Source organism: Amblyomma mixtum, chromosome 5, assembly GCF_055824585.1.
Source record: "Amblyomma mixtum isolate Tamu chromosome 5, ASM5582458v1, whole genome shotgun sequence".
Lineage (NCBI taxonomy): Eukaryota > Metazoa > Arthropoda > Arachnida > Ixodida > Ixodidae > Amblyomma > Amblyomma mixtum.
Window position 1 is genome coordinate 82,232,664 of NC_143016.1, and position 20,878 is coordinate 82,253,541.

General features: G+C 46.5%; 1 protein-coding gene across 2 annotated transcripts in view; it reads left to right on the plus strand.

Moving 5' to 3' along the window:
• LOC149342826 (uncharacterized) overlaps positions 1-20,878 on the plus strand; it is a 94,934-nt gene that overhangs the window by 41,433 nt on the left and 32,623 nt on the right. The window contains exons 2-6 of one of the 2 annotated variants that reach the window (XM_089545307.1): positions 6,466-6,481; positions 12,905-13,065; positions 15,164-15,187; positions 16,290-16,361; positions 18,309-18,341. In XM_089545307.1, coding sequence (XP_089401433.1) covers positions 6,480-6,481; positions 12,905-13,065; positions 15,164-15,187; positions 16,290-16,361; positions 18,309-18,341 — 292 coding nt within the window. In that variant the 5' untranslated portion in view covers positions 6,466-6,479. The remainder of the gene's footprint in view (positions 1-6,465; positions 6,482-12,904; positions 13,066-15,163; positions 15,188-16,289; positions 16,362-18,308; positions 18,342-20,878) is intronic. The other variant, XM_089545308.1, reaches the window with a different exon arrangement.

Sequence of the window (20,878 nt, forward strand, 5' to 3'; positions counted from 1 at the left end):
AGCGCACGTGTTTGAGAGTATTTCTCCCTTTCCTGCCCGCTCCTCGTAAAATGGTGTATATGTCATTCTAAACGCACATAACGCTGCCGTCACGTCCGCATGTTACCCGCACCCTTTCCTTTCCTACAGGAGTGCTTGGCTTGGCTTCATTCGGACACGGCGGATTACCAACGGGACCTGGCGGACGAAGACGCAGTAATAGACTACAATAAAGTTATTTTCCACCTCCTCCTCCTCTTTTCTCGAACATGACGAGAAGGAAACGAACAGAGCTGACTTGTCCTGGAGATGCACAGCTTGACGCTGAATGTGCAGTTCAAAGAAGGGATGTAATACTGTGACTGCACATGTGTTGAAGCGAAATTTCCGGTTTGTTTATCTGAAGCGCATCAAAAATGATTTTCGAGAACATGTTATAATAGTGCTTAGGTTAGCAAAAATGAGATAAAAGGGTGACAGTTTCGCCACTGATAACAAGAGAAAATTTTATCTACGTCTTTATTTATTTAGTTGCACATCCTACAGCCATCCATGAGGCTATGGCAGGAGGAGATAAGTAATACGCAGAAAAATCGATCAACGGCGTACGAGATGCTCTGAAAACCCAAGAAAACGCACAGTAGAGCATTGCAACTACAAATAGCAGAATCTAAAAATAATTTCAAGGAGCACGGGTAGGGCCAAAGAGGGCGTTTTAAATTTCGGCAGTGCGCTGAATATGAGGGGGCAAAATTTATTGTTGCTTTTCAGAAGTGGACCAAAACTATATTGAACAAGAACAAGACAGCATGAGGACTGAAAGGTGAAATGTTTAGTTCATGATAGCTGTCTAATGAAGATAGTTTGGACAATTTTAATTGCTTCGCTCAAGTGGCCCAAGTCGCAGAGTTAATTAATACGTGAAAGAACTTTAAACGGTTTATGCGAAGGCATGAAGGCATTGGAGCAAGTCCAAGATCAATCAGATGAGAAGGAGGCGAAAAATATCTCTCCTGTCAGGGAATTATAAAATGGACAGCCTTTTCATGAACCGATTCCAATTTGTTTACATCCAATAGCTTACGGTGATCCCTAAGGTCGTAGCCGTATTCTAAAATCGTGCGGATCAGTGTTTTTAATGTAACAAAGTATCTGGTACAGAAACATGCAAAGCGCGGAACAGCTATCAGAGCCTTTGGAGTGCTTGTTAGAAATTAGGTCGATGCGCTTAGGCTATGTGGACTGGCTGCACTATGGCGGTAGAGTTCGTGCATTACCATAGCTGCTATGGTCGAGCGGAAATTCACAAAAGAACGAATATAAAAGGAAAGATCAAATGAGAAAGGAATGCGATGTACTGCGCACGCCAGCAAAAAGGAACTGCAGTAGTACAGTTAACTTCAACACAGATACAAGTGAAGCCTTTATCGTCCTCATGCTCACATTGTTGTTGCTTTAGTGACATGGAACATACCCACGACGGTGGATAGGCCAGGGTTTAAAGAGGAGAGCCAAAAGAAGGTAAACTGGCGCCAAGCTAATGGTTGTGTTTTGGGTAATAAATCAAAATTATTAAAGAGTAAAGCAAAAAAAAAGAATAAAAATAAACGAGTGAAAAGATATTGAATACATGAAAATTACTAAAAGATATTTTAAATGCGGAAATTTTGGATACGTTCTTTCATTTCGTCAGTGTTATCATCGTCTTCCTTATCACCATTAGACATTGTTTAGCATTACCGTACGCCAAAGTGTTCAAACCAGCACTAAGCACTACTTCGTATTACAACCTTGCTTCTTTTCAACAGGCGTCTACTTCCTAGTTAGTACCACACCCTAACTGTCACGCGTTGTAATTAGTTTCCGCGACCATTACCCTTTTTCTACATTGCAGGCTACGATCTTCAAGTGACACATGTTCGCTCAGCTTTTCATATCTTGCTCGTATATCAATTCATTACTTTCACCAGTAAGCGTAGCTGAACTTTATCAGTAGTATAGAGAACCACACGTCTTTCGCTTTTTGTTCTTTGGATTCTTAATGGTGAGTGGTTTTTTTCGTGGTCTCTGGTGAAACCTCATCCCCAGCAAATAAACAAACCGCCTTAGCGTGTAGAAGGGGATAACGACTTTGCAGAAATTAAATATGAAATTCTATTTGTGCCCTGCTTGCATGTGAGTCCGTCTGGAACTTTCAAGGTGTGCCAAAGAGGACACTGCGCAAGAAGAGGAATGAAGCGGCCCGGACTCTACTAAGGTAGGCCGACGGGTTATTCACAAAGTCAGCTAAACACGCGCACATAGGGCAGTGACCACACAGCAACAAGCGCTGTTGTCGTGCGGTCACTGGCCAAGCTTGGTCTCCCGAATCCACCAGGGAGCTCGTAGCCTTGTGACTCACGGACGACGCTAAGAGCCGAAGCCTGCTCTGGTTTCTGGAAGAGAATAGCCTCCACGACTATATTCTAACTTATTGACAGCCTCTTCTTATATCACATGACAAGTCTTCGAAATAAAGAAAAGAAAAACACTGAAAACTGCAACGCAAACAAAAAATGGACAAAGATGAAGAAGACGGGCGTTTTCCTCGTCATTTGTGTTTCTGACCATGTTTTTATTCGCGCTGCAGTTTTGTTATAATTATTATTCTCAATGAACCCACTCGCTTACACCAGCCTTCTGCTTGTTCTTCTGTGCCGTGTTTTCGCTGAACAGAACACGCTGCCAAGAGAGGGCGACTGCCTGATGCGCATCATAATGCCACGCATTTCATAATCATTATCATCACTTGTGGTAACGAATACCACAAGTGTATTCATTTACCACAAGTCCGAAGCAGGTGGCAATAACGCCGTTAGGCACAGCACGCTGTCTTTCGCCGTTCTCCATGTACACCAATATGGTGGCCACTTAAGGTCGAGTGAATACCCCCAATACATGCGACACAGGCACGACCATATATCACTTTTTATGGCAGTGTGTCAAACTACAACAAATCCGCGCCCAGCACATTACCCTGGATACTCGCTTCCTCCAGGATTGAATTATGCCCCGTAACTCTGCTAGCTCCAAAGACACGCTCCTATCCTTCTGGGCCTTTGTGCGCGCTACCGGCACCGACCACAAAATGTTACCTCACTCCCAAACCCTCTCCCATTAACTAGGCCCCTGAACCACCACCACCATCATCATCATCGTCATCAGCCTGACTAGGCCCACTGCAGGACAAATGCCTCTCCCATTATATCTCCAATTAACCCTGTCCTGTGCCAGCTGCAGCCACCGTATGCCCGCAAACATCTTAATCTCATCCGGTCACCTAACTTTCTGCCGCCCCCTGCTACGCCTGCCTTCTCTTGGAATCCACTCCGTTACCCTTAAGGACCAGCGGTTATCTTGCCTTCGCATTACATGCCTTGTCCAAGCCCATTTCATCCTCCTGATTTCGGCTAGAATGTAATTAACCCATCCTAATTGAAATAAATGTTTTCAATCAATACAAAAAGAGGAAGATGGCCGCCTCGTGACGAAGACGGCGATTTGAAGTGAACCGGCGGCGCGTGGAGGCGAGCGCTGCGTGGCACGAGCGCACGGTTGTGGCGGCTCTGGTTCTGGGGCTCGCAAAACCGAGCCTCCTCGGCGTCCAAGCCTCCGTCGCCACCTGCACACGCCGCCTGGTGACGAACCGGCTTGCCGCCACGCTACCGCGGCCGCCCGGACGACGACGAGCTCGTCCAGAACTCGCGCTTCGACTTCCGCACCGGCCGACCCCATGTGAGTCGTCCGCCCCTGCCCCGCTCTCCTCAGATGCTCGTTCTAGTTGAGGGCCTTTCACGCTAGTGTACCCAATCATGCACTTAGACAGGAAAGCGTGTCAGGTTACGTGCTTTCGGCGTTAGCCGTTGTGGGAGATCGGATCATACCGGTTTTCGAAGAGCGTCTCCTGTTCTCAACCGTTGGGAGTTAGCAGGCGTAGACGTCGTCTGCAATGACATCTCGTATCGACTGCCGGCTGTGGGCGATAACCGCTGAACGTCCCTGATGCAGGTGACGCGACAGCTGCAGGTCTTTCGTAGCGCTAGGAGCGATAGTGCGGCGCGGGTTACGAAACGTAGGGCCTATCGGGGCATTTCGCAGCTCGTTCTATTAGACAGCCCTATAGTCGCGATGCAGCATGGTCGCGAAGGCGTATCGAACCCGGCGCGACTGAGGCTCTGCGCGAAGTGCAGGCAGCAGCCATGAAGTAGTTACTCCTGAAAGTGATGTCGAATCACGATCAGATGGTGCAGGTCTGTATAGCTCATCGGTCTCAGAGTAAAGGACGATTTGCTGAAGGAGCATCGACTCAAGAACACCCGAATCCAGATCGATACAGGCTACAGGCGAATAGGGCTACCGTTATTCTCGAATGGTTTAAAAAGGGGGGGCACAAACGGGGTGCGCATCTGTCAGACATCCTCGGATTTCGGATGCCGTCGGCTCAACCAGGCTGACATTTTCGGGCTTTACAGTGAAACGCGGCGCACGTCTTGTGCGAGACACACGCAGACGCAAGCCTCTTTCCTGCGCTGCAGCTACGCCCACATTGCGACAAAGCGTACTATCGCATTGCACGACGACCTCTAAAGTCCCGCTTGATCTCCGTGACAATATGTAGCATTGTTACCGCGCAGCACTGCCATTCACATCCAGACGCTTCTCGGGGGCAGTTACAGGTTCACTTGGCTGCAAACTGTTGGAGGCATGCACAGCCGTGAAAACTATGAGAGGGAAGAATCGTCTGGCTCAACATTGCAAATTTCTTGGTTATTTCTCTACTAAATTGGGGAACGATGTTGGAGTATTATACGTGAAGAGGAAAACTAGTTAGAAAGAGAAAAAAAATGCGATTGTCACATGTAATCAATAAATGAATGTTCTGTGTTTTCGTTCATATTCTTCACTACTGTACTGACCTTTGCACCCCATATAGTCGCAAGTAAGACGGTAAAGCTTGCGCCGTACTGCGTTTTCTCTAGGTAGCGTAGAGATCGTAGTGACACAACATTGTATGCGGGCTGGGCACCTGCATTTGTTTGAAATTGATTGTTGTCACGACTTAGCGACTGTCCTATGCTAAGTGCCAACATTGCTTTGGTAATCCTTCTTGTGTGCTAAAATAAATTAGTCGTCTTGTGACAAAAGCATCGACATTTAAAAAAAAAGTGCAATTGATAGTAGTTGTGGCGTTCTCGTGAGCACGCCATAACAGCACGACAGTCCATCGCCATTGAGGCTTTTGTAATGTCATCAGGATATGTGTAACGCCTCTGAAAGTCATAACTGCACGTCCTGACTGGGTTAGCTTGATCGAAGTGCCGCGAACTTCTATTATCTGTGCCCTATCATTGCCATCAAATTTTGTCGTATAAACCGGAAAGATTATCGCATATTTCAGCGAGTTAGGAGAACGCATTCACATTGGACCAGACCTTCAAACGCAGCCAGGTGAATTAACAGAACCGAAATTAACGGTGGCGCATTACCGTTATCACCTGATAGGCTTTGCATTTTATCTGCAGTGTGAATTGTAAAGTCAGACTGGAATGCTTATCGGAAGACCGTCTTCTGGGCGGGCTGCCTTTATCGCAAAAGACAATTGAGTTCAGAAGACGGAACTCACTGGACAAGGACGGACGCTGCAGTCAAATTGCAACGACACCTTATTGCTAGAAACGTCACCTTATACAGTCAGCGTCACACACACGGGAAAAATAATAAAATCAAGTAGAGATAGACACATGCAAACGCGAACGCTTTGTTCGATGTACACAGTGAAAAAGAAACTCTCATTAGACAGCGGTGCAAAGATCCAAAAGCGGATATTAAAAATTCTGCAAGTGCGCTTTCCCACATACGGGTGTTGCCAAAGACAAGATGGCAGACTTCCCCATAAAAAAGCTTAGTGGGCTACAGGACAGTCACTAAGGGTGTGGATAGAATGTAAGAAACATATTTTGGAAGAATCAAACAAAAAAACGTCCTTCTTGCTTTGTTTCAGAGGGAAACGCATGGTCAGCCATTTTGTCTTGGGCAACATTGTTATGCGGGAAAGCACACTCGCGGAATTTTGAGTATCCGCTATTCCGAGCTGTGTTTGACAATCTATGTTCACTGCTAATGTTTGCTTCTTTACCTGAAAGACGTGTATGAAATATGCGTTGGTTAGCAACAAGCACGTCAGCAGGGTTCTCAACACCTTTCACGTCAGAATCCCAACCAGGAACTCAGCCAGAAATCTCTCTTTGGAGTGGCGCGAGATACTTTTTTGTATCAGTGAGGAGGAGTGTGAGGGGAGGATGCTAGGTGGTACATGCACAAAAAAAAGCATTGCCAACGGGAGAAGGGGCTGAGCTTGATAGCCACTCCCCCCCCCCTTTTCTTTTGGATCCCTTCTTAATCCCAACTGAAACATTACTGAACGTGCCGCTTTTTTTCCTTTTGCAGAAAAATCGTCCAAGATGTAAGTACACGCTTCGTGTATCCACATGCTTCGTGTATCCACATGCATGCAAATGTGCGCTGTCGGCCTTTGGCAATACAAATCAATTTAAAGAAACAAGATAAAAAAAGCCATAGCAGTATGGTAACGTTTACGAGACAAAGTAATCGCTTAATTTATGCGTAACGGTTGCTGAAACCTGTGCACTACACTCGACGGGAGGCTACAGCAGTCTGGAATCAAGGGCTCTTCCGAGCAAGTTTGCCGAAGTGAGCATGTATATTAGATTAAACAAATAGTGCTTTTTTTGCGGTTTGACGCTGCTGTTAGCAAGAGGAGAGGATGCTGCGTATAGCTCAGGAAAAGTACGGCAGAAAGCAGAAAAAAATGATTGGGGGCCGAGGTTTGGGGTGAAGAGATACTTATAACCACAAAATGGTTAAATTCGCCCCAACATGATCAGTTTCCTGGCCTCGTGATTTGAAGCTCGTCGCTATAACTCTGGTACTCCTTTAGACAACTCCTGAGATGCGAGCTTAAGTCGTAGAACAGCTTTGAGGCCAGCTCCCTGTATCCTACCGAAGTCGCAGAATAAGAATTCTGGCCACAGCGAGCTGTAGTTTCGCTTTAGTCAATGACAAAAGATGAAGATAAAAAGATGAAATAGAATTGGAATAGAAGCGCTGTATCCCTGCTCAGATCTGTATACAGTTGACTGTTCAGCCACTTGATCAGCAACCATAGCTTCATCGCGCGAAATGTATGTTCTCCCTATATTAATGCACCGAATGACTCTTTTCCAGCGCCTAGACGGCATACTTAAATGATCGCATTCCACTACATTTCTTGAACATGAAATTTTGTTTCCTAATTTGTTTGACGTTTGATAAAAAAACAGGACGTCAGCTGAAATATTTTTTCAAACTCTAGCCGATCAGCACGGACATATACCGTGACAAAATCGATCTAGAAAGCGAAACTTACAACAGAAGGGAACACGAGCCACATTAAAAAACTAAATCTATTGGGGCGATATATACTGTGTCGAGATTGGCTCGTGCAACAGCGCAATTTGTCGGCGCCGATTGGGAGAGCGGTTGGCTGCACATGATTGGCAAAGCGCTTAGCCGGTGCACCAGCGCCGATTAGCCAATGATCGATAGATATTTCGAAACTCACCCTGAGTCAAGCGAAACTCTCAGAAGTTGCGTGTCTCGTAAGGAAGGAGAACAATTACATTCGTGTATCCTTGTCCGTAATACATCTCTGTCAATACAGTGTATAATTGCCTCCCGATACGCCTGCAAAGTGTGTCGAAATGACACTGGTATTAAGAACCATTCTGTGACAACAGCGGGGCGTTGTCGCGCTGCGAGTATTCGTAGACACGATCCGCATCGCTAGATATCGCGTCACCGCGCACCCCTGAGCCCAACGGCCACGGGGCCCGCGAGGTACCCTTCTCTGTCTTCCCCTTTGATTCCAGTTTCCTTCGCTTCAGAAAGTCGCAATGTAGCGAATTCCTCGCCCCCAGAGACGACAACCGAGAGAGATGTCTATCTTCCCCAGCCAACGGAAAGTTTCGAGACGAATGAGAAAAGAAAAAGAAGCGATTCTTTTTTTGCTCGCGTTTCCCACCCAAAAAGCTCCTCTCTGCCGCTATCACTCGGCTCTCTCTCTCTCCCCCCCCCCCCCCCCCCCCTCTTTTATATATATATTTCTTTGTCGACGCAAGCAGTAGCCTATGCGCGTGTCGGCGTTTGTCCCGAAGTCCCGGAGCCGCCGAATTTTCTTTCCTTTTTTTTCTGTTTTTACGGCGCGCCATCGTCAGTGCCCCTACCGGTACTGCCGCCGTTGCTCGCCGGTCGCCTTATGGGCTCAGGAACCCAAGTCACGCGCGCTGCTCGCTCGCGCTGGGGCGACCTCGATCGCCCGTAGCGAGCAGCAGCAGCAGTGAACCCCCGCGGCGCTCAACACGGACGTGAGGTTCGCCGCCGCCGGGCCACCGCGCTCTGCGCTTACGAAAGGCGCGGCGCCCCAACGGCACCGCTCGCGCGCGCTGTGGCCAGTTCGATAATGCCTGCCGAGTGTCACCAGCCGGTACGAGACGCCAACCAGACCACAATAAAGAAAAAAAACCCCAAAACTTATCAAGAGTACAGGCTGCACGTCGGACGTACCGGAGCTTGCTCTTTCCTATATAGATGACCAATTTTTTTTTTTTTTTCATTGCTTAAGACGTGCCCTGTAACAGGAAAATAAAAAATGGCGAGGCCCCTTGCGTCTCATACAACGTTGGGAGGAGGGGTAAGAGGTGAGAGAAGGCGTAAGTGCGAGGCGTGATAGCAGTGAGAGACCCTATCGAAGCTGACACAGAAGCTGCAAGGCAGAGACTGTCGCTGTGAACTGCACGTGTATGTAGTCGAAAGCGTGCCATCTGCGAACACGTTCTATGACTCGGGTCCCGTATAGATGGTAGCTTCATAGGGCCGACGCCACTCCACTAGACTAGCTTTGCTGCTACGAGGAGATGGGCGATGTTCTACTATGCGGCCAACGTCTACTATGCGGCCTGGATAATCGGCGGGAAGCGGGGACTCCAGTGGAGATTCCCGAGTCGACGTGGTTTCGCATTCGGTGGGGCTGGTTGCATTTCAGGAGATAAATAATGCATAGTATTCACTTGGAAGGGACCAGCGTGTAAGACAGTTATACCCCCCTCCCCATCCCACCCTTTCCCTCCTCTTCTGAACGACAAGTAACTCAGGTTCCGACGTCATCTGAACGACGGCACTTTGTCTTGAGCCGCGTTTCGTTCGTTATTTGAGAGTAAGAGCGCCGACAGCGCCACCGCACTTCGTTGCACAGGCCACAGCTTGCATTGCTTGTTTAACGGCACCCGCTTATGTCATTCAGCAGTACAAGCCGCTCACTGCGACTAGTAACATCAGTTGGTTCTGATTTTCTGAAAATTTACAACCTGCAGAAAGGCTTTTAGTACCACGGATTAAAGGCATACCTTTTTCTCTTTTCTCAGCTTTAGTTCGTCAGTTCAATCTCAACATACGTCTATCTCACTTTCTAACGTTTAACGCCATGTATCCCAATGTGTGGCTGCTCCTGTTTGCTACCATTAACACATTCACTGAGTCGTGAGTCAGCGGTGGGGTACGTCGCGTATTTTTTATATGTGCCACGAATACTGAGTGCCCCCTTGAAGCAGTGGTGTAGTGACCTAGTGGGACAGCTCCGATGTTTCAAAAAGCCTGCGAAAAACACACAAGCCAGTTTGCTAGTGCCATCTATTGGTGGTTCCAGTAAGTTGACTTCACCGGAGGCTCACTGGTGGGTCTAGCCGCACCCAAGAAAACCAAAGGGTGGCCCACCAGAGGAACACGACACACTGGGATTAAGGCCCAGAAAATCGCTGCTGCAGCGAACTTGTTAAAAGAGCTCCAGGAAACGGCAAAACTTGCAGCTGCTTACTAACAACGTACGATTAGAAAAATCCGCAGAACAGAAGCCCACTTGAAAGAAAGCGGCAGGGTCTCATAGCCAGCGGCTTCGATAAAAAAAAAAAAAAATCTTAACATTGTCGAGAAAATTCTCGTAAACATTGTTTTTCGTTAATTATCATGATTCGGGTTGGCTACCTTGTTTATTATCAAAGCATTTCCTGCTGATTGCCACAATTTCTGATTGCCGTATCACTGGCTATCAGAGCTGGCGAACGGTAGTGAGCTGGCCAGTCGGATAGCGCGCATACTTAAACATTTTGCGAATGTGGCCCTGGGCGTCCGGAAAGGGGGGGGGGGGCAAGGGCTAACCGCCGCCCCCATCCCCGGACATCGGGTGCCCCCCCCCCCCCCCCCCCCCCGGAAAGAGTTCTGCGGACGCCCTTGAATGTGGCTATAAATTATTGAGCGAATTTTTATTTATGTTGCTTCTACACATCTTTTGGGATGGGTGCTGCCATACAGCATGCAGCATAGAGACTTCACCATAGAGCACCCTACACATTTCTTCATATGAAGCAGCCACCACGGAAAGAGTGCTGCATCGCAGAATGCTGCACCAAGGTGTGTTACTGAGGAGCTTTGAATTTCATGCAGTTTAATTCAATCCCTTTTTGCATTCCACATAAAAAAAATGTAGGAAGCAGCTACGTTCCACGCCGTGAGATGGCTTGACATGCACCTTGCATAGTTTGAGCAGCTTGGTTTTTTTTTTTTTTCGAGAGCACCGTATTTCAATGAAGTTTTTACTACAGGTTTTCCTCCCGTCCCAGATTTCCACCGAGTTCGACAGCCGTGCGATATTTTATTCCGGCACAAATCGATTTTAAAGTTTGCCGTTTCCGTGGCCTCAGTTCAGACGATTTCTACAGACAACTGTGCATTTTTGACGTCACAAACAATCCCCTCAAATTAGCACCGTCTCCCAGCTTCACTAAAGCAAAATTTAGAAGTTTGTTTGAGGTCGTCTCAGGCATTCTATGCAAGGGCTCATCATTTCCAGATGCTTCGTCATCCATTTAACGCACGTAGAAGTGCTGTTCATCTGATGCTTGTGAAATCATCTGTGTCACGAGAAGCACCGTACCGTGGACTGAGTTTCGTTTTGCTGTTTTCGCTGTTTTGAAATGGTTTCACTCGGAATTTTTAGAAAACTGTTATCGCAGTAGAGCAGCAACAGTGTCACGATGCGCTAGTGCCGGCGTCTTTCTGTGGCCTCCGAGAGCCCCCACCCTACAGAAGCGCCACCCACCCAGCGCCAGACTCGATCTTCTTCCCCACCTCGTCTCCACCCTCGTAGGGCTTTATGCCGCCCAACACAACCCTGTGCCCACCTTCTCCACCCTCCAGAAAAATCGTGTGTCATGTGTGAAGCATTGATTTAGGGTAAAAGCATTCATTATAGTAAATCCAATTGTTTGCTCAGAACTGTCGCGTCAGATGTCTGACTGCCCCGTAATTTTGTGGCCGAGACAGCGGACTAAGGAATGTGATGTCACTATAAACCCAAAATGTTCGGGAAACCACCCCGAGTTTTCCTTGAAGACAAATTGCTCTAAGACCGTGTGTAAGGACAATTTGTACCGTTGAAGTTGAAGTTGAAAGTTTATTTAGGAATTCAAACAAAGTTACAAGCGTATACACTGTGTAATGAATAATGAATAACCTCTCATAGCCTTAGTCGCTTTGGGACGTTAAACCCCCCGAATAATGAAAGGATATTTCTGAAAGTTTCTTGATCCTGAATACTAACATAAAATGCATAGCAAGCGTCACAGCAACAATAAAAAATGATTTCACGTGTGCAACATGACAGAACTATCGGGGACAAAAGTCTTCAGACTAGCAAGAACCGACCTAGACGCATAGCACTCATGCCTACCAACTCTCACCTCATTTTAATACCCCAGAGTATGACTTTCGTGAGTACGACTTTCACGTCCAGAAATGTGCTCTCCTGTCACCGATTTTTCACAGAGCAGCCGTTTTCGTTTGTAGCTCATGCCTCCTGGAGACTTTTTGTCCCCAACTGTACGCAACAATACGCAATAAATGCACATAACGGCGACACCCGGTGGAGCCCATGTACGAACACCCCCTTCAAACGTATACAGGCCAAGGGGTTTGCTTACGAGGCCTTTAGCGTGCCTGGTTATGCATACTCAGCGACCGTAAACTTTCGAATGATAAACGGCTTCGATTCTTCGATCCTCCCAAGCTTTAGATAGCTAGATGTTCTAGGCAGGTCCACTAAAAAGCTTAGAAGCGAACCCCTCGGGCTGTATTGTTTTGACGGGGGCTGTACATTTGCACCAGACACACCGCTCTTGTTTTATTCACGGGGTTGGACGAAGATAAATGGCAGTTCCGCACGGTGCTCTGTATTCTCTTGCTCTGTAATGAGAATCCCCTCGCCGCTTAAGTTTACAACTGTTTGATGAATGAAGGAAGGAGGAGTGCGCCATATGGCTTTATAATATTTATTTGATCATGCTCAGTGCCGCCTGCACGCGTCTTTATCACTTTTTCGGCGATAAGATGCGACCACATTTATCGCGAGTGATCGCAGACAGGCAGAACAGATTCCACTTTGTTCGAGACTATTGTGGTTACTTGCGCGGTGTATCTCGAAAGTTCGTTGTCAACTTTATACTGAGCGTGGCCGAGAGTGGCGGGCATTTTGTTCGACGACCTCCGAGTCCGCTTGTTGGTATCGCCGCCGCCGAATCATTCAGTTCTCTCGGGGCGCGAGTCAGCCCAGAGTTCTTCCGGAAGCCCTTTTCGTGGTCTTCCTGACCGCCTGACTGCCGTCACTACGACGTGACAATGTACAGCACCTCTCGCAATGCCTACAGCGATGATGTGCTAGCGGAAGGCAGCACCGGCCACCACACGCTGTGTACACAGACGGGGGCGAATATGCGCGCAGGACGGAGATGTCGGTGGCCGAGCCGGCCCCCGCCGCGGGAGGCGGAGGCAAGCAGGACCCCGTGGTGCCCGACGTCGTCGTCTACGTCTGCAGCTTCGTCATCGTCGTCATGGTCGTGGGCGGAGTGGTCGCCCTCTCCATGCTCATGAAGAAGCGACTCGGTAAGCGCACTCTGCCTGCACCCTGCCTGCATATACTGTCTCCTCGGCCAGGATAAAAGTGAACATTCAGATACGCTCTAAACATGAATACGCCTATATGGGAGCAAGAAGAGAGTAAGCTGACCTCTACCGCACACCCTTTCATGAAAGGGTGTGTGATGGACAGCTCATTCCCTTTTTCTACTCCTTTCTGTTTAAAGTGCATGCTCAATGAAATCAGTTCGAACCGAGCGTCCAGCTAATGGCAGTATATTAAACATGTGACGTCACATACGATATACAGCTCTGGTCATAGGTCTTCAGGCCGCTTTTCCCTTCCCGCCGAGTATAGTGTAGAACTTGAGGCGCCCTTGAAGCTCCGAATGTCTTAAGGGGGAAAAGAGCCCCGTCATTACCTCTTTCAGACCACCTGTGCTTTAGGAGTGAGCCAGGGGCGCCACTTTGGACTCAAAAGCAAACGCCGTGGCCCGTATACTTTTGACAAAGACCGAACACCTGGTACAGCACAATCGATGCCGTTCTGTCAGCGCCCGGCAATTTTTGTTAGTTCCTCTCATTTATCAATTCTTGAAAATGCGATAGCATTCGGAAGTTGGCCCGGCCCCAAATATTCCAAAGAACCTCCCCCAAATTTTGGAAGTAGGGTCATTCCAGAAAATATATTAATATGGATTTGTGGGTAGATGAATGTGGATTCGTGAGATTAGTGAATTATTAGGTATTGGTGGTGGATTAAGATGGAAGAGTACAACACCATACGATAATCCAATAGAATGTACTCAAACATTCCGGTCCTCAGGTTTTCAAGTTCGGCAGCGCTGATGACTTCAGAACACTCTCGACTATTGAGGGAATTTCGTTACGGAGAAACCGGGCGTTTTTTTTTTTTTTAAGACGACAACCTAAATGCTATCGGATCAATAAATAGCATGTTCATACAGCCTACCAGCTGCGCCGTCCCAGATTAACCCAAAAATTAGAGCGCTATGCTATACCGCGAAAAAGGGAAGTGTGCGAACTATGAGTAATAAAGTTGGCGTGCCGTGTTCAGCTATGACGGCACAGCTATCCTTACTAAACAGAAAACTATGAAGACACCTTTAACAACTGCCCTCAAGAAAGCGTTGTTGAAGGGTTGCACTGATTGATGGTGATGGGAGCAAACGAAATGTGATCGTATTCGGGATGGCCGCCAAGTCAGGACGCGCGTTGCTCTCGTGTTACGCTACTGCGTTCGAATGGCGCGGTCACGTACGTCTGACATCATCAACCACGAGAGAACGTCCGCCCTTCCTGTTCTGAAATGCGCACGCTTCTCAAATAACCTCGGCACCGCAATGAATGCCTCGTTAGCGACAATTTGTGCGCCATGCATTCAAAACGTTATGGTAGTATACGTTCTTGCACACAAAAGTGCTCACAGAGGTTTTCAGATTTCGGAAGCCGCAAAAAAACAACAAAAAAAAAACAACACTGGCAGTCAGATAATACAGTAGCAAAAGGTTTGTGCGTGTTGCTCTGTGCACTTAAAGTCGCGACATGCGCAGTGCAGCCATCAATTATAGACTGAGAGACGCGGGTTCGAAACCGGCCGCGGCGGCTGAATTTCTTTGGAGGAGAAATTCTAGAGGCCCGTGTACTGTGCGATGTCAGTGCACGTAAAAGAACCCCAGGGGGTCGAAATTTCCGGTGCCCTCCACTACGGCGTCTCTCATAGCCTTAGTCGCTTTGGGACCTTAAAACCCATAAACCAAACCAAACCAAACCTCTTGGAACTTTTGCGGGCACTTGAGCGTAGTGATCAGTGTCATTTGCGCGAAAACTGGAGAAGAATTATTGGCGAAAACACAGAACACATGTGCTCATGAAAAGCCAGCTTCTACTATAGCTACGCTGCTAGTTTTTTCCATCTCTACAACAAGTCATCTCGATGCCATGGTGTCGAGATGTCGTGGTGTCGTGATTTTAATGCGGTCTGGACGGCCCGTGTGGCACGCTTACAAAGCGGTTTAACACAAGTGAATGAATTAACGAAGATAGTATGATATACCTCACTGACTGATGTTGTTACCATGTGCTTCTTTCTTTTCTCCGACAGACATCAGCCAGAACGTCACGACAGGTAAGCAGGGCTAAAGGCGAGCGTCCTTTGATCAAAGAAAAACGTCGTCGCATGTCTAAGTACTGGGCTAGCAAAGAATGAAGAAAAAACAGCATACTTGGGTTAAAAAAAAACAAAACAAAAACAAACTCGCTCCTCCAGTGAATGCTTTTTCTGCATGCATTAAAACGAAACTATTGTTTTGGAACGGCATCTTGAGAGAAGCGACAGTTTTTTAGTTAACAACTAATGCAACTGGGCAGCAATTTTCAAGCTCCTATATAATTTTTTTTTGTAGTGACGTGTTTCTTTAGCAGACAACGAAACGGAAAAAAATATGTTCATAAATATTGTCGTTATCGTTCTTCAAGTGCGCTTTGTCATAATACTCCTAGTGCGGTGAAGGCTACCTTTTCATTACAGTATGCGGTCTCTCTCATTTTTAGCACAGCCTTATTTTTTCAGGAAGAGAAATAGCCAACGTGCTTCACTCGATTTGGGAAGCTCTCTTGAATTTCTCGGCACCACTTATGTAAGATAACCAATAGCCATAGCCAAAAGGATGCTTTGTGTAACAACTCAATGCTTACTGCGGAATAGCATGTTGACCAATACACGCAAGCGCTAAGTCCCTGTGGCAGTATTCCTCGTACGTAGCGTAGTATAACCATTATGACATATAACCATACCGCAATGCACTTAAATCACATCGCCTTTGGAGGAGCAGTGCGCGAAACTGTCTCAGTACGCACCCATTTGCGAGGACTCATTCGCCAACACGCACGCTGTCGTCATCTGTAATGGTTGACGTCAGTACATACTTTGGCCAATAACCACCCGCAAGGCCGCAAGACAGCGCGCCACTCACGAATAGAACACACAGTTTAATTTGGGAGTTTCAGCTCACAGGGCAACGAAACTTGTTCGGATTAAGCTTACATCGAATTAACGGGGGTCTTTTTAACACACATGATGTTGACGGTACCAAAATGCCAGTTCAAATTAATCGGAAGTTCGAAATAAAACGACTTCGAATTAACGAGAGCCAGCTGTTGCCTTTAACGTTCAGAAAGGCGAGACACTGAATCGATATATACTCACAATCTTCTCCTTTCTAAAACAGCGGGCCCAGTCGCACCCGGGGCACCTCCACCCAAAGCGAGGCTAGTCTCGATCGATGACTCGGAGTCGAACGGTGAGTTTGCTTTGATCACCTGATCTCTGTTGTCGATGAGAATTTTCCGGTGGTTTCGATGAAGGCGCCAAAACATTTCGACACGTCGCGCGGTGCGCGGCGATGTGTGTGGGCTCCGCTCAGCGGTTGAGGCGAAAGATGCTGCGCTCTATCCGGAAGTACGTCATCAATCTTGTGCGAGAAATCAGACATAAGAACTATAGCTGGAAAAGGCGCATACTTTGTGGATTAAACGACATCGTTTGTTCAGAGAGTGTGAATGGATTTCTAAATTTTCGTGTCAGTTTTACTGTAAAATTTTATTTCTGAGTTCCCGCGTCTCAGCCAGAGGACTGATGAGAGAATGTACTCGGACGATAAGCTCCAACTTAACACTCATGTAAAAGGTGCACCAATGTGTAAAATTGAAGTCAAGACTCCACGAATAATTGAGGAGGTCTCCAATCTAACAGTGATGTGGGGAAGTCCCGATGCCACCCAGAGAGAGAGGGGTCTCTAAAACGGGCAATCGAAACGGTGAGCTGCCAGCAATGAGAAACACGCGAGAACTACCTTCGCTTTCTTAATTTGATGTGTAGCGAGAACAAAGAGTGACTTTATATGCGTTCTTTAGTCAACCGAAATCGTGCAGTTTGCTTTTGATATTTGTGTACATACTGCAGTACTAAAAGAAGCCATCGCTTTATTTTTCTATCGCAGAGCGACTTAAAGGAAAGCTAAAATGTTTGTTTCAGAATTCGAGGTTGTTCAATACTTTGAATGTATGATGCTTCTTGGCGAAGCATGCCAAATAGTTTAGCGCCAGCATATAGGATGGTGACATAAACGCCGATTTAAACCGCAACGGCGTACAGGTTTCTCTTCATTGAGGTAGTGAAGTGCGGGGAAACTTGTGATGACGTCATTGTTGCCGAAGTTTCAGATGCTCGCTACCTTAGCCCACATGTTTCCGTGCGTCGTATGATGCCGTCAAACAACGAGTCGTGGGCTTCAATTTCGGTGGCATTGCTTTTCTTCCTTGCAAAAACCGTTTCTTTGCTCTAAACGTCACGCCGCAATACGTGCCGTGTTCAGTGGGGCCTTTGCCCATCGCTGTGCACTGCAGAGAAGCCTGAGCCCCGACGCTGCTTTATATGGTGATTGCGCCACCATTCCAAATGCTAGCACAATAAGAGTTTGCATGATTTACCTGCAAGTTTCAGGCATTCGAGCCCTTTAAAATGGTAAAAATCTAGAACCTCTTTAGTTGCCCTTTAAGGCGGCAAAAAAAATGCTTTGTTGTTCGACTAAAATTAGGCTTTGCTTCAAGGCAGAACAACATGGGGTGAAGCTGACATTACTTTTTAGCACAACTGTGGACGAATTTAATTTTGAACGACAGCTAGACGAAGAAATATTCATTAATAATAAACAAAATGACTCCACTAGTGAACCTGGCTCCTCTTATAGCTTGGTGCTAATAAAGCAAACAATTAGGGCAACAAAAAGTGATGTATGGCTAAACTAAGTTCTGCTTGGCTAAACTAAGTTCTGCTGTAATACACAAAAACAATGCGAAAAAGTCGACACTACGCGTCGGCCATGTAAAAAAAGAGAGATGGAAAATAATAGCAAATTAAACTAATACTTGCACTGTTTAATGTAAGAAATATCTCTGCACTAGTTAAACTACGCAAATTATGCGTACAAGAAAACAAATGACAATCCGTCATTCTATACTAGTTCATACAGAGAATGTTTTATACAAAGAAAGATAACAAATTTTTGTTATGAGCATAAAGATTTTAACAAGCAAATAAAGCTTTGTAGTGCCCAATAATGCAGTGCCCCAAAACCAAGATTATGAATGGAACTGAACATCTAGAGTGGCGGTGCAGCCGTTCCTTTTCGCATCGGGGACATTGAAGTTCCTGCGTACTTATGATTAGTACTACTTTCTATTTCCAGATTTCAAAGTGTTCAACGACGACGATCCGTTCCGTAAGTTTCCAAAGCTCCTCAACGCAGGGCCTCGTGTTTTGCGTGCCTGTCATTTGCAAAAAATCAGTTCTGAAAAAGGGAAAATGAAAAAAGAAAGTGCAGAGTACTTCCCGATGCCCGACGATTAAAATATTATTTTTTGTTTGTTTGTGTGCTACACTGCATCCCTAGCACATGTTAAAGAAACGTACGCTGTCACTATAACCAGCATAAAAGCCTACATCTTATATACCGTGCTGATGATTTGATGCCTCACCCTCCTAACGCCAGATTATAAACATTTTCATGCTCTATAGGCGATGAGCCATGCAGTAGAGCCTGCCATTGGAAAAAAAAAAAAGCCCGAATTGTATCTTTGTAATAAACTTTTGCAAAAAGGATGCGCTGAGCTCAGAAGAATAACGTGAGGGTAAAGTTTTTTCGTGAATGTATTCTATGGGATGCGCATGTCGGTGTCTGCATGCTACGTAACGATGCATGCTACGTAATAAAAAGCCGTATTCTGTTCTGTTTGCTACAGATTACCGCGTGGCTAAGGCGAGAGGTAAGCGAGCCTGTCTCTGCTCTTCAGAAGCAGCAAATATTAATGCCGGAGTAAAAGAAATTTCAGGCCCGACGTAGTCACTTTACCTCTCTCCAAAGCAGTTACGCATGCATGCAAAAGCTGTTACTCCCAACAAATTTTGGCTATTTCGACGAGTTACGTGCAGTAAAGCGGTTGCTTGACGTGCAAGCTACTCGAAAGCGCGCTGTAGCCAAAATTTGTTAGGCCACAGCGCCGAGGGTAACTGCGTTTTCGAATTTATAAAAACTAATATGGATATTACTTACGGTGGTCTGACTCCTCTCAATAAATAAGGAGACTATCAGAAATAGTTTAAAAGTTAACTACTAAATATTAATTATTCAACCTACTAGCTAGCACGTTTTAGCTGTATTCTGATGCGACACATCGCGGAAAATGCTATGCCAGAAAAAAGCGTTCTTCTAATTCAAGGAGCCATATTTACAAAAAAAAAAAAAAATTACAGAGCCTCTTAGGCGAACATTACTGCCGGTAGAATTGACCGCGGTGCCCGATTGGTTGGGCTTGATTGGCGGTTTCAGTGCAGATCTAATTCATGTACACACACACAGCATTGGGTGGCGCTTAGCGATGGCTTTGAATTCTCTTTTGAGCAGAGCATGCTTAAAAGCGTACTACTTTAATGTGCGCTGCCATATTTTTTGCTTTAAAAGAAAGCTGTATTCAACATCTTCCGCAACATCAACAATTTGTATGGCATCAATTGCATGGTGGTCTGTTGGCCCCTAAACGACTATAGTGCTTCTGTTGTAGAGGCCAGTTCTGCCCCAAAATAAAATTTCCGGGAAATTTTTGTGGCCAGTGAACGCTCTGTCAAAGGACCCCAAATGACGTTGATTCATTAGTTTACATACCTTAAAAGACCTAAGGGGCCATGCATAAGAAGCGTTTTGCAACACAGCGTCAAGAAACTGTCAAAATAACGAGAAAAAATGAACAATAATGACTCGGCAGTTTATCTGAAGAGACTCTCTTCCCGACAGATGGCTACCACAGGAAGGTACCCTTCTACGAAGCGGCCCACTCAAGTATGTAAGCCTTGCGGCCGTACAAGCCTGATTCGAATGTCCTGCTCGCAAAGCCAGACGCAGAAACGCTCGCCCTGCAAGTATCCCATTCCTCCTTTTTTTCTTCATTTATTATGCAGAACAGAAGGCAAAAAAGCGTAAGTTAGAACGCAGCCGATTCGAGCTGCTCCATGTCGGTTAGCGGTGCTTTTCACGGCACTCTTGGTTCTGAACGCGCATCGCACTTAAAAAGCAAAGCACACTGATGCGTACGTGCCCTCTTTGCCAAAAGTAACCGAGCAACATGTTTTTGCTTCTCAAACGTATAACGGAGCATTTACAGCAGCCCCAAAGACCGAACGGTGCCATAATGTAAGGACAAGGTCTCACCTTTCTTTACACAGAATCAGGGCTTAAGGGCTGTCATGAGTGCTTCGCTACGCGGCTACGAAACAAACCACCTGTGCCGGGTTACTTTTGGCAAAGACTTTATGACAAAGTCGCTTATCGCAGCAAGTGGCGCAGGAGAAGGTTTACCTGGACGTGGTGCTTCGCATCATCTGCCACTTCGCTTCGATGCGCAGCCGTTTCGGACGCAGTGACCCTCCAAAGAGCACGGCCATGCGCTAGCGTGTTATAACTAAGAGTGGACGACCCTGTACCTGACATAGAGTGAATTGGGAAGCCAGTGAAAAATATAAGACTTACGGGAAACACACATGGATCGGCAGGGCGATGCTGGGCTAACAACAAAGTAGTAGTAACTGCAAAGTAGTAGACCGCGCATGCGCAAGGTACAGTCATCAGAACGCCTGACTCTTGACTTAACTCATCTATTGTTGATACAGTGAAATGGCCGGTGGAAATTGTGTGTCTATGCTGCTTGGCTACAGCGCAAGCACTGTCTCTAGAATCGTGTACTTGCTTAAAAATTTCCCTTCCAA